At 64.2% G+C, this 12994-nt stretch overlaps 1 protein-coding gene across 1 annotated transcript; it reads right to left on the minus strand.

The window, feature by feature from the left end:
- Window positions 1-9087: 9087 nt before the first annotated feature.
- On the minus strand, window positions 9088-10128 carry GPR20 (G protein-coupled receptor 20). Its single transcript, XM_056125404.1, has one exon. The coding sequence runs from the start codon at window positions 10126-10128 to the stop codon at window positions 9088-9090; it is 1041 nt and encodes a 346-aa protein (XP_055981379.1).
- Between the last annotated feature and the right edge of the window lie 2866 nt (window positions 10129-12994).

Raw genomic sequence — 12994 nt, forward strand, 5'->3', positions numbered from 1 at the left:
TCCAGAAGCTTCCCCTACCCTTTGAGGCTGACAGGTATGTGAGTGTCTCCTGCCCCATCTGTGTTGCGTGACTCTGTGTCCTGACACAGCCGGGGCCCCTCTGAGGAAGGGTCAGGCTGGCACGGACAGGACACAGGCACCATAGCCCCCCACAGAGCCGCCTGGCCGCGGGGCTGGTGGTGGGTCCCGTCAACACCCTTCCCGCCCCCAGCTGTGGGAGGACGAGGCGGGCAGAGGCTCAGAGGGGCAGAGGTGAGTGGGTAGGGCCTGGACCCTTGGTCACGGCTCTTCAGCCTGGGGCTCTGTCCAGGCCCGGCCCTGACCACCCTGGGAGGTCAGTTACAGCCTGTCCTGTTCGTCACTGCAGGGAGAGCTTGGGCAGAGCCGGGCAAGGAGGGGTGAAACCAGGCCAGGAGGACGGGCTGGGCAGGGCTGTGTGGACCCTCAGGCCTGGAGCCCTGCGTGGGGCCTGTCAGGCCCTGGCCAGCCTGAGGCTCTCAGAGTGTGAGTGTGTGTGAGTGTGAATGTGAGTGTGTGAGTGTGGGTGAGAGAGCAATAGGTGTGTGTGAGTGTGGGTGAGAGAGCAATAGGTGTGTGTGTGAGTATGTGAGTGTGAATGTATAAGTGAGTGTGTGTGAGAGAGCAATGAGTATGTGTGAGTGTGTGAGTGTGAGAGTGTGTGAGTGTATGAGTGAGTGTGTGTGTGTGAATATGAGAGCAATGTGTGCGTGAGAGATCAATGGGTGTGTGTGAGTGTGTGAAATGAGCAAATGTGTGTGAGTGCGTGAATCTGTGAGTATGTGAGTTGTGAGTGTGTATACTTGTGTATGTGTGAGTATGGATGTGAGTTTGTGAGCATGTGTGTATGTGCATGGGAGTTTGTACGATTTTGTGTGTGATATGTGTAAGTGTACATGAGTTTGTGATTGTGTGTATGTGACTAGACGAGTATATGTGAGTGTATAAGAGTAAGTTTGTGAGTCTGTAGGTGTGAATTGAGTTGTGTGACTGGGAATGTGTGTGAGTGTGTGTGTGAGTCTGTGAGTGTATGTGTCTGAGTGTGTGAGTGTTAGTGTGTGTGAGTTGTGCGCACGTGACTGTGTGTGGAGGGGGTTGCCAGGGCGGTGGAAAGTACCCTGTAGGTGCCATAGTGATGCCCCGGGGGCTACACCCAGGCCCATCACATGCCCAGTCCATGCATGCCCTGGACAGCTCAGGGCCCTAGCTCTGCGGGAGCTACCGGCTCCACCCCCGAGGCCCTGTGCCCATAGTGGGGTTTTGCAGGAGCCACCGGGAGGTGCTGGGGTGGGAAGGCAGGTGCCCTGCTGGCTCTCACCAGCCAGCTGCCCCGAGGGACTCCGAGTAGAGAAGTCATAGGGTGCTGGACCGCCCCGCTCTACAGGAGTCACCGAGGGCAGCACGGGAGAAGGCTGGGGTGGCCTCAAAGGTAGGGCGGGTCTGTGGGCCGTGGGAATGGTCCCGGGAGCTGCGGAGGAAATGGGGTGCCTGGCACCCCAGCCCAGTCTCGAGGGGGAGGCTGTCGCAAGGCCCCAGATGTTGAAATGTGGTGGTGACAGCCGCCAGTGAACTCGGTTCACCCCCCCAGCCGGGAGCCGCCCTCCGCCCTCCGCCAACCTGGCTCCGGGGCCACACGCAGGCTGTGTGCTGGCTCGAATCCCCCAGTTCCGACGACGGGGCCTGGGTGTGTGTGGGGGGGGGGGGGCGGGGCCTGCCGCGGGCGTCCCTGGGCCTCGGCCCACACAGTTCGGGCGGGGTGGGGCGTGGATGGCGGACGTGACGGGGCCACGGGTGCTGGAGCCAAGGCAGCCGGGAGCCCGCTGAGCTCCTACCCTGGCGCTCGGGAGCGCTGGGCACAGCCTGGCAGGCGGGCACGGGCGCCAGAGGCGTGGGCGCGACATGAATATTGAACAGGCAGCTCCTCCGAGCGTGGCGGGCAGCTGCCAAGGTTGGCATGGGCTGCGGCTGCGGCTGCGACAGAGTCGAGTCTGTCTGACGGCGGAGGCTCAGGGCCCCTGGGGACTCACTCGGACTCTTTGCCTCAGTTTCCCCGCTGACCGTTGCACCTACCACCAGGCTTTCCCCATGCAGAGGCCAGCCAGCTGCCTTCCGTGCTGGGAGCTGCGTGCTGAGGTGAGGGGATGTGGGGACAGGGACACTGACCACAAGCGTGGGTCTCCTGCAGCTCTCGGGTATCAGCCCCCCTCGGGACCTTCCTCAGCCATACTCGGCTGTGGGCGCCGCCCTGGCCAGTCGGCATGGCTGGGCCCGACTCGACCCCATTGCTCGCCTACCTGCCTGCCAATTAGGGCACCCACAGCTCCACAGCTGTTAGGAAACCACCAGGAGGGGCTCCTATGACCCTGTCACTGTGTCTGGGACCCCCTGACCCTAGGGTCCGGGGGGGCCACAGGTAGGGTGGCCCGGCCACACACCCATCTGGCAAGCCCCAGAATGCAGGGGAAAGGGCTGAGGGACAGGGGCTGCCAGGGCTCTGAACTGGCCCCACATTCCCGACTCACCCCTCCACACTCCCCCCTCACCCCTCCTCCAGTGCTCCCCGACTCAGCCCTCCGTGCTCCCCAAATCAGCCCCCACACTCCACAATTCACACTCCGTGGGGTGTGCAGGGGGGCGGTCTCACCCAGCCATGGAGACAGGCAGGGAATGGCGTGCAGGGAATGTGCCCAGCGCTCCCGAGCGCCAGGGTAGGAGCTCAGCGGGCTCCGCCGTCAGACAGACTCGACTCCCGTAGTCAGACAGACAGCGGAGCTTAGGAGCAGGAACTGCTGCTGAGTAGCCGACAGGCTCGGAGCGAACAGTTGCCCCCGTAGCCTTTTGTAGAAAGTCGGAGATACTCGTTGGAGATACTTGGAACTTCCTGCCTGCACACCAGGACCATGGTGTCAGGAACCTGCCCTGACAGAGCCCTCAGGGCCTGGAAGGTGGAGAAACTGTCAGGTGACGGGCGTGGGGTGGGCACAGGTCACAGGGCTGCAAGTGGAGGCCACAACCCAGAGGGCCACCGGGCACGGGGGCTCCCAGGCTGCCTTGCAGTGCCAGTCAGGCAGTGCACACCGAAGGGCCCATGCAGCCCAGAGTGCAGGCGGGTGTGGGCAGCAGAGCCACCAGAGCTGGTGTCAGCCTGGACAGCTGGTGCCTGCAGCTGCCGGCCGGCCGCAGGCCTGTCCACCCCACCCCCTGCACGGCTTCCTGTCCCGTGGCAGCAGGGCCGAGGCTTGACCCCGAGCCCTGGCGGGAGGAAGCCTCCTTGATGGGCTGGCGGGGTGTCCCGGGGGAACCCTCGGAAGCCCTTCACACCCTGCCGGGCGCCTGGCCAGGGCGGCCCCCCGCAGCGGCAGGAGGCCCGGCCCGTGCACCCGTGTCCCCGAGGGGCTGATGAGAACGGGCCAGCCTGCTCACTTCCTCTGCAGCCCGGGTCTTGCCCCAGGCCAGAGCACATCCATAAACCAAAGACGTCCACGGGTCAGGGTATGTCCATGTGCTGTCCAGGTGCCCATGGGCCAGAGGGTGTCCTGGAGTGGGCTATGTCCACCAGCTGTGCCCATGCACCCGAGCATATCTCAGGGGCTCTGTGGCCACTGTCTCTGTGCAGAAGTGTGTGGAACCAGGGGAACCCCGCCTGTCCATTAGTGCCCATGGCATGGCAGGCAAGTTCCTGCAGTCTTTTGTCCAATGCACAGGTGCCGTCCACTCAGCTGGACCCTGTCCTGGCATGGGGCGCTCCTGACCCAGGCCGACCCTCCCTGGAGTCAGGTCTGGGTCCTCCTCCCACCAGCCCCTGGGGTCAGGTCTCCCCTTTTTCCCACACCCACATGGGGCCTGACCGACCCCCTCTCCTTCCCGCCCCCCCCACCACCCTGCCACCTGCACCCATCTGTTTTTATGGGGCACCGACTCTGCCAGGTGTCTTGAATTTTGAGCTGAACAAAATCTCAAAGGGATGCTGCAGGGGGCGGGGCCTTCTGCAGCACAGAGTACCCTGGAAAAGGGGCCCTTAGGCCTTGGGGGGGCACCGTTTGGCTGTCACTGAGCGGGGGAGCAGAGGAGGATGGAAGGAGGTCCTGAGGCTCAGGAGATGTGAGGTGTGGGGCCACAGCATGGACAGAGGCTGTTGAGAGCCCCTAGGTTCTGTGGCAGGGAGGTTCTGGCCACGTCCCCTTGGTTCTGGGGCCACTTCACTGGCTGCGCAGGTCACGTGGATCCAGACAGGGCAGGACACCCCAACATGGCAGGGGTGTCCTAGCTGTGCACCCCAACATGGCAGGTGCAGTCCCCACAGTGCTGAGGGCTGCAGTGGGCCTGTCTCCAGCCCTTGTCCAGCCGCGGGTCAGCTGTGCCTGTGTCCAGCCAGGGTCAGCAATGCCCATGTCCAGCCCGAGGGCCAGAAGTTCCCGTGTCCAATCTGTGCTCGTGTCCATGTGTCAGCAGTACCCATGTCCAGCCTGTGGGTCAGCAGTACCCGTGTCCAGCCCATGGGTCAGCAGTGCCCATGTCCAGCTGTGGGTCAGCAATGTCCGGGACATTGATCCATCTGAGTGGTCGGCACAGCTGAGCCCAGGCGTTCTGCCAAGGTGGGCCAGGGTGTGAATCAGTGCCCAGACACCTGTCCATGGCACCTGGCAGAGGTCCCCAGCTGTGCTGGACGCTAGGCCCAGCGTCCAGCTCTGGGGGAGGGATTGTAGCACTGCGGAGCAGATGTGAGACTGTGACGACTTTTCGGGGTCCCAGCTAAGTGCCTGCTGCCAGCCAGGCCTCCTGTGGGGTGACGACCAGCTGGTCCCTCGCGGGGCCCAGAGAAATAGGTAGGGTCTGGACCAGGTGGCCAGGGTGACGGGCAGTGTCAGCTCCCCCTGGAGGCCAGAGAGGGAGCTGCAGCCCCCACTGCCTCAGGGTCCTTAAAGCAAAGCCCCTTGCAGCTCCAGAGCCCCTTTTCATGCATGGGCCAGGCTGATTCGGGCTTCTTCCCACCCTCAGGGGCTGGGGGCTGGACCCCTAGTTTCTCAGAGTCCGAGACTCACTGAGATGACAGTCACAGCGTGGTGCCCTCGGCCAGTGGCGTTTAGAGGTGCCAGACCTCCAGGTCAGTGCTGAGCCCCACAGTTCTGAGGCCCTGAGCTGCTGGGCTACAAAACGAACACGCCTTAACCCCCCCCCCACCCGGCCCGGCCCTGCCCACCAGGCAGCCGCCCCCCACCCAGCAAGGAACCCGGACAACTCCCGTGTCCACCATGGTTTGCTGAACCTCTCCTGTCCCGGCCGGCAGTGCCCATGGGGACCTGGCTCCTCCTTGCAGCCCAGCCGGACCATTCAGCACCGGCACCAGCCCTTCTCCGCAGGACCCAGTCGGGTTCCCTGGGGTGTTTGATCGCAGGAGAGAGGCAGGAGGTGTGGGGGTGTAGGGCAGAGGCGGGGAATGTGGGGGTGCAGCATCTGCTCTGGGTCTCCTCCCCACCCCGGGGGCTGTGAGCTGGGCTCCGCCCCCACCCTGCATGCCCCGGCCTGGGACCCCTGAGCCCTCCCAGGTACCTTGCCCTGGGCACCCACTTCTCCCCACTTCCTGCTCCAGCTCCCGAACCAGTTCCTAGAGCCCCTGGAGATAAGGCTGCTCAGGTTCCAGGATGGGGAGCCCCCCTGCACACCATGGTAGGTCCCCTGGGGACACACAGTCCTTCCGACTCATCACACCTTCCTGAGTGTCTTCTTCCTGAGGACACCAGCTCAGGGTCACCCAGCAAACAGCCCCACTGGCAGGGAATTCCTGAGGCTCTGGCTCTGTGCCCCTCGCCCTGTCAGCCCTGACCCTGTACTTCCTCATGCCTGGGACGCAGTGGGCACCCCCCTCCCTCGTCTCAGCAGGGGTCCTCTTCAGGGTCAGCTGAGAGCTCCTTGTGTGTGGGATGGCCAAATTCTCACCCCTTGGGGGTCTCAAGGCCTGGGGCTCCTCCTGGGAGCCATAGGAGCAGTGAGGCCGCTGAGCAGGGACACAGGGGGTAGAAGGAAGGTTCTAGAAGCAGGCACTGAAGGAGGCCGCAGTGGCACACTCCCAGCGTTGGCGTGCAGGAGTCAGCGCAAGGGTTTGGGGTGTTTCCACCCTAGCCTGGGCATGAGGACACTGAGGTCTGGGCGGGGCTGAGGGACCGCCGGGTCATCTGAAAGCAGAACAGGCCCAGCCAGAAGCCTCCCGGTCATGACCTCATGCTGGGGTCAGAGTTCAGCCCTCCTGTTGGGAACTCCGTGTCTGTATTCCCTTGGTGCCACGGCTTGTTGTGAGACTCAGGTGAGGGTCTAGCCCTCTCTGTGCCCATTACCCGCCAAAGGAGGTGACCCTGGGTGCCCACAGGGTCCCTGTCCCCTGCGTAGGTAGGAGAGAGCCAGGGTCACTGTCTGTCTTCCTCCCTCTGATGCCTCCCCCAGTCTCCTGCCTGCAGATGGGAAGAGCTGATTGACCGGCTTCCTTGGGGGTAGAACTGGCAGCCAGAGCCTCAGTTTCCCCCCTGCAGAACTGGGGTTGGGTGGGGTGGAGGCCAGCCAACAGCCCGGCTCCTCCCTGGGTCACAGCGCCCCCTGGTGGCCAGATCCAGAGGCACCTCAGTCCGGCAACCTGACCCCACCCCCAGCGAAGGCTCCCCCAGAGCAGGCTGGCAAGTGCCTGTGTGCACTCAGTCCTGCCCCCACAGGTCCAGGGACAGGGGAGGCTCGGGATACATCAGCCCAGAGGAGTGAGAGAGCACGAATGGTCTTGGCAACCATGACCATGGGTCGGGGAGCGGGGCTTAGGGCACCCCAAGTCCCTCAAAAACTTAGTGCAAACATTGGTGATGGGCACATGAGTACACACAGACAGAGCACGCCATGCACATCCATGCGCGCAGAACATACACATGTACACAGAACACAATACACACACGTGCACACAGCAACCACACCTACAGGTGCGCACAGAACTCCATGCACACAGCAACCACGCACACCTCTGCACACAGCACAGCACGAACACAAAGCACATGCTAAGCGCAAGGCATATAGATCAGGTGTTCACATACATGTACATGCGATGCTCACATCCTAGCAATACACTCGGAGCACATGTCACACACCACACACACACACACACCCCACATGTACCCACACTAGTACCAGCATCGGCCACACACAGCAGTGCACACGCGTAGAAGCACAAGCCGGCCGGGAGGGAGCTCGGCTGTGTGGTACGTGCCTAGCCCCGCCGCAGTGTGGCACCCAGAGGCCGCCGGGGGCCTCTCCCCTGTGGACAAGCATACTCAGGGGGCACCCTGAGTGGAATCGGGAAACTTCCCCCAAAGAAGGAAGAGAATGAGGCACCCGGATGTGTTAGCTGCCCACCTGATGGAGGGAGAAACTGAGGCTCCCAGTGGAGAAGCTGGTGTGACGAGGGCTGGGGTGTGGGGACACAGTGTCTGGGGGTGGGGTGGGAGGGTAATGACAGGGGCAGCGTCTGCTCCTTTGGGGGGGCCCTGAGCCCCTGTCCTGAACGATAATGGGGGGTGATGGGCCGGAGGCCCGAGAGCGAGGGTGACGCTCCTGCCCCCCTGCTCACTCCGGGAAGCTGGGGCCGGCGCCAGCGTGACACTTCCTGCTATTAATGGACTCTAATCTAAACAGGCCCCAATATTTACCTCCAGACGCCTCCGCCCGCTGCCAGACGGCCAGAGTGATGGTCCTCGTGCCTGCAGCCCTCCCCATCCCTTGGGCGGACAGAGGAGGCAGGAACCGCCCTGGGGGCAGCCAAAGCCTCAGTTTCCCCGCCTGCAGATGGGGGCGCTCCACCTCAGGCTTCCAGGTGGGCTCAGCAGGCCTGAGGGTTTCCCTCCGGGATTTTTCAGGCTAACCCCTGCTCCCTCGGCCTCCTCTGAGGGCGAGAGCCACGCGCTGTGGCCTGACCCTGCTGATAGCACTGCGGCCGGGGACGAAAGGTCTGCAGCGCCCCCTGCTGGAATGTGGACTCGGTGCACAAGGAAAACAGGTTTAATTGGGCGGTGGACAGATACATGCATCACTCAGCCTTGCCCGACCCAGGGTCGGGGGAGTCCTGGTGGGGTGCAGGGCCTTCTTGACACCCAGGCCCTAGAGGGACTGGTCACTGTCCCCTAGGGACAGGGGTTGTGGGACCCAGACGAGGTCACAGGATGAACCCCAGTCCCACAGCTGAGGAGGGGGGAAACTGAGGCCTGCCTGGCAAGGTCAGATAGAGTTCTCAGATGGTCCCCCAAGTCCCCTCGCCTATAGGGCAGGCGACCCCCTCTGGGCCAAGGAGGGGCAGCCACTCTGATCCCTCACCCTGCCCTCCCAGCCCTCTGGAAGCCTGTGGGTGGGGGAGGGGTTCAGCCCTCCCAGGATGGGGTCCCCGTGCCCCCACAGCCTTCCTCAGGGAGGCCCAGTCAAGACCCCCCAGATGGGCTGTTCTCGGAAGTGCCGCTCCCACACAGAGGGTCTGGAGCACCCCTCGCCCCACAGGAGGGTCCTCCGGGTATATCAGGGTCCCTGCTCAAGGCCCCCGCCATGCCAGGTTCGCACACAAGCCAGGGGACAATGGCGGGAACTGACAGTTGGGAGGCCCACCGAGCCCCGAGAGCCGAGGGTGGCCATGGCAGGGCTGGGCTGGAGCCCGCCGGCCCCTGTGATCCCCACACCCCGCCCCACTGCTCATGCTGCTCAGCCCACACGGCGTGGCAGAGCCTAGACCGAAACCAGTCGCTTGCTCTGGGCAGGGCAGCGGGAGGTCGGGGACACTGGGCACGCCCGCAATTGCTTCTACCTGGTCCTCAGGCCATGACCCTCATGGGAGCAGATTCTTGGGTCCTGAAACCTACCCACGTCCGTTTCACCAGGCCCTGGGGCAAGCAATCGCTACCCCGACTTCTCAGCAACACACTTGCAGGGCGGGCAGCATGGTGGACCTCCAGTCCAAAGTCACTGCAGCCAGCGGCCGGGGGCGTGGGTAGCCTCCGTGCCGCCGTCCATGCCAGGAGACACAGTGTGGTGCTTGTCCCAGTCCCGTCCGGCTAGCTAAGCCTCAGGCCCGTTGGCCAGGGCTGTCGGGAGGGCGCGGGGGCTGGGGCTGTGCTGCTCCCCGGTGCCCTTGGAGGTCTTGTGCAGGCCCACCACGTCCCCGCTGCTGGGCTCGCCATCTGCACCCGGCCGGCCCAAGAGGCCACGCACCATAGCCTGGAAGCCGCTGGTGACGAAGCAGTAGACGATGGGGTCCAGGCAGCTGTTGAGGCTGCTGAGGGCCACAGCCACATGGTAAGCCACGAGACTCAGCGGCCGAGGCACGTCAGGCCACAGCACCACGGCCACCTGGCGGGCGTGGAAGGGCGTGAAGCACAGGAGGAAGATGACCAGCACGGTGAGCAGTAGCTGCATGGCCCGCACGCGGCGCTGCCGGCCCTGGGGCAGGAGACCGGGCCTGGACAGCGCGCACACCATGCGGCCCGTGAAGGCGCTGAGCACCAGCAGTGGCAGCAGGAACTCCAGCACGGTCAGTGCCACCACGCGGAAGCACAGCCTGTCGCCGGCTGCCACGCCCAGCACTGACAGGGTCACGGTGCCCGCCGCCAGCCACACGCAGGCGCACACGGCCCGAGCACAGGAGGGCTGGCGCCAGCGCTGCGAGCCGTCGGGGCGCACGATGGCCAGGTAGCGGTCCACACAGATGCAGGTGAGGAAGAGGATGGAGCAGTGCATGTTGAGGAAGTAGCCGAACACATGCGGGAAGGCGCAGCGTGGGCAGCCGGGCGCGCCGTAGAACACCAGGAAGCGCGTGGGCAGCGAGAAGTCCACCAGCAGGTCGGTGACCACCAGGTTGAGGGTGTAGATGACTGAGGGCGTCTGGGCCCGGGTGCGGCAGCAGAACACGTACAGGGCCAGCCCGTTGAGCACCAGCCCCGCCAGGAAGATGACGCCGTGCACGGCCATGAGCGCCAGCCACAGGCCGGGGTAGGCCGCATGCAGTTCTGCGTCCAGCTGCGCGAACAGGTGGAACAGGGACGTGCTGCCGTTGGCCGTGACGTTGGGGGTGGCTGGGGCCGTGGGCAGGGCGGGGGCCATGGCGGCGGACCCTGGGGCCTGTAAGGAGAGACACACTCACTGGGGCACACACTCACTGGGGCACCCTCCGCCCTGCCTGGGGGGGACCTGGGACCTCTCCCTGCTGTGTCCCGCTAGCTCTGCTGACCCCAATGGGTGGGAGTGGAAAGGGTCTGAGCCCGCGGGTCCCAGGCGCAGGGGGGCCAGCCCCAGGGGCCTGCGTGCGTGGACGGGGCCGCTCACGTGGCATCTGAGTCTGGAGCATCACAAAGGCCTGACGCCAGAGGCTGGGGTGAAACACCGGGGGTGAGGGACCCAGGGTGAGGGACCCGAAGTGAGGGGTGCTGGGATGAGGGACCCGGGGTGAAGGGCTGAGGGGTTAGGGGGTGAGTGGCTGTGGGGTGAGGGGCCCCGAGTATGCTGGTTCAAGCCCTGGACTGTCTTTGCTGCTCTTGCAGGCCCTGGGGTCTTGGCTCCCACAACACTGAATTCCAACCTGCCTCAGAGATGTGCTTTCCTGCCCGTGTGGGTCCGAGGGCCTCCCGTCACCACTGGCCCTGCCATGTTGGCTGTCCGGGACTAACCTTGAGCCCAGATGTCAGTGCTCTGCTGCCAGAAACTGAGTTAAGAGGGGGGGTGCGGGGGGATAGCTCCAGCTTCTGGACCTAGCCTGTGGGGGTTGCTGGGTGTAGGAAGCATCTAGCGTCTTTTGTCCCTGTGGCTAAAATGATCCTGGTTATCCAGCTTTCTTTTTTTTTTTTTTTTGCTTTTTGGGTCATACCCGGCAATGCTCAGGGGTTCCTCCTGGCTCTGCACTGAGGAATTACCCCCTGGCAGTGCTGCGGGGACCCTATGGGATGCTGGGCATCGAACTTGGGTCGGCTGCGTGAAGGCAAACACCCTCCCTGCTGTGCTATGGCTCCAGTCCCAGGTTATCCAGCTTTCATCCCATCCTCTCTCAGTTGCAATGCCTCTTTCTTCAGAGAGCCCTCCCTGATTGCTCCAGTAGGCTGCTGCCTCCTCTGCATGGCCGCAGTGACCACTGCTCTGCACAGTCTGGCTTGGACCCTCTTGCTGCTCCCCACGGGTTCCCCAGAGGGGAGAGTCACATGGCCACAGCCGGAAGATGCTGGTCTGGGGAGAGCGCAGGTGAACTCGGCTGGCGTGGCTCAGAGGCCGCATGCTCACGACCCCCCAGGGCGGCTGCCCTAGTCAGGAAAGCACCACGGGAGGGCAAGTCTCCTCACACGTACCCTGGCCCATGACCTGGCAGGGGGGTGTCAGGTCTCCCTGTGCCACCCTGGGGTGCAGCCGTGAGAGGGGAGTCAGGGTGGGGGGGCCCGTTGGACTCAGGCATGTCCAGGGAGAGGCGCGCAATGCTGGACACAGACCCGGGGACTTGCAACTCGCCCGTACGTCCACTGGCCACAATAGACACGGGGGCTCTGCCCACACGGCCATGGGGATGGGAGGGTGGACATGGGGGGCTCTGTCTGCATCCTCCCGGCCACCCCGAGGGCTCCTCTGTGATCCTGCGCAGCACACAGGGCCTGGGCAGTGAGGGCCCCCCCCAACTGATCACACGGGCTGCAGCCAGGCCTCTTCCCTGTGGTGGCTGCTCTGCCCCCGCGCCCCAACTCTCCCCGCTCACACCCTCCCCGCACTCCCGCCCCAGCTCTGCGGCCTCAGTCTGAGACCCTCAGTCCTGTCCATGCCCCCTCTCAGCCACTGTTCCTCGTGGGTGTGGTGAGGACCCTGAGGCCCCCAGCTCTTCGGGAGGCGGATGTCTGGGGAGTCCCGGCCATCAGCTGCAGGAGCATGATCACCAGGTACTCAGACACACGCAGCCCGGTCACACCTCAGTGTTCCTGCGACACCATCCTCTGCAGAGCCATGTCAAGGGTCCTCCACAGGCACCTCACTGCCCGTTCCCCTCACCGTGGGACGCTGCCTTTACCCACGCAGCTGTGCCACCTGCTGAGGGCCCCTGCCCCCACGGTGCCCCCACAGCTCCTTGATCCCACAGGCCCTTCCGGCAGTGCCAGGCCACTCACTGCCTACAAGGCATGGAATGGGGCATCTGGGGCTTTCACGGTGGGAGTCGGAGCCAGGGGAGCCACTTGAGCTGGCAGTGGGAGTCCTCTTGGGAGGCTCTGGGGCAGGGTGCTTGCAGTGGTGCCAGTGCAAAGGCCCTGGGGTTCAGTGCGGACTCACAGACTCTGGGCAGGGGATGGAGCCAGCTAGGACACCTCAGCACTTGACCCTACCCCAGCCTGACCAGTAAATGAATCCACACCCCCTGCCCAGGCTGTTACCCCCAACCCCATGATTTGAGACCACCTCAGTCTGTTTGCCCACCGGTGAAATGAGGCCAGAGTCACCCGCTTGCTCACTGCCTCAGATGACCCCAGAACAAAAGGGCCTCACCTCGGCTGCAGAAGGTGCTCAGAGACACCGAAGGCCCCTGCCCACTGTGTCCTGTCTGCGGCCACACAGCTATGCCTCGTTCACTCGCCTGCCTGCCCGGCACCTTGGCCCCTGGCCAGTTCCCATCCCGCCTGCTCCTCTGGGGAGCCTGTTTCTCACAGAGCAGCGAGCACCCGCAAGAGCCAAGCAGGGCGGGCAGGGCCCCTTGAGGGACTCTGCTGGGGGACCTGGGCACACCTGATGCCCTGGGCCTCAGTTTCCCACCTCTGACGGGGCAGGAGGGGCGGGTTGGGGGCAGCAGAGGGTCTGTGTGGCAGGACGCAGCACTGACCATCCTTCAGGGCGGGTCCCCCTCTTAACTCAGGGGCTCTCCCCAAGCCCTGCCCCAGCCTGGGTATAGGGTGGCCAGGACCCGATGCAACTCTGGGGCCCCCTGGCCTTTCACTGACCTGTCCCCAGG

The sequence above is a fragment of the Sorex fumeus genome, unplaced genomic scaffold (assembly GCF_029834395.1).
Source record: "Sorex fumeus unplaced genomic scaffold, SorFum_2.1 ptg000054l, whole genome shotgun sequence".
NCBI classification, from domain to species: Eukaryota; Metazoa; Chordata; class Mammalia; order Eulipotyphla; family Soricidae; genus Sorex; species Sorex fumeus.

Coding starts and splice junctions, on each gene's coding strand:
- GPR20 (XM_056125404.1), bottom strand. CDS start 10,128: ATGGCCCCCGCCCTGCCCACGGCCCCAGCCACCCCCAACGTCACGGCC.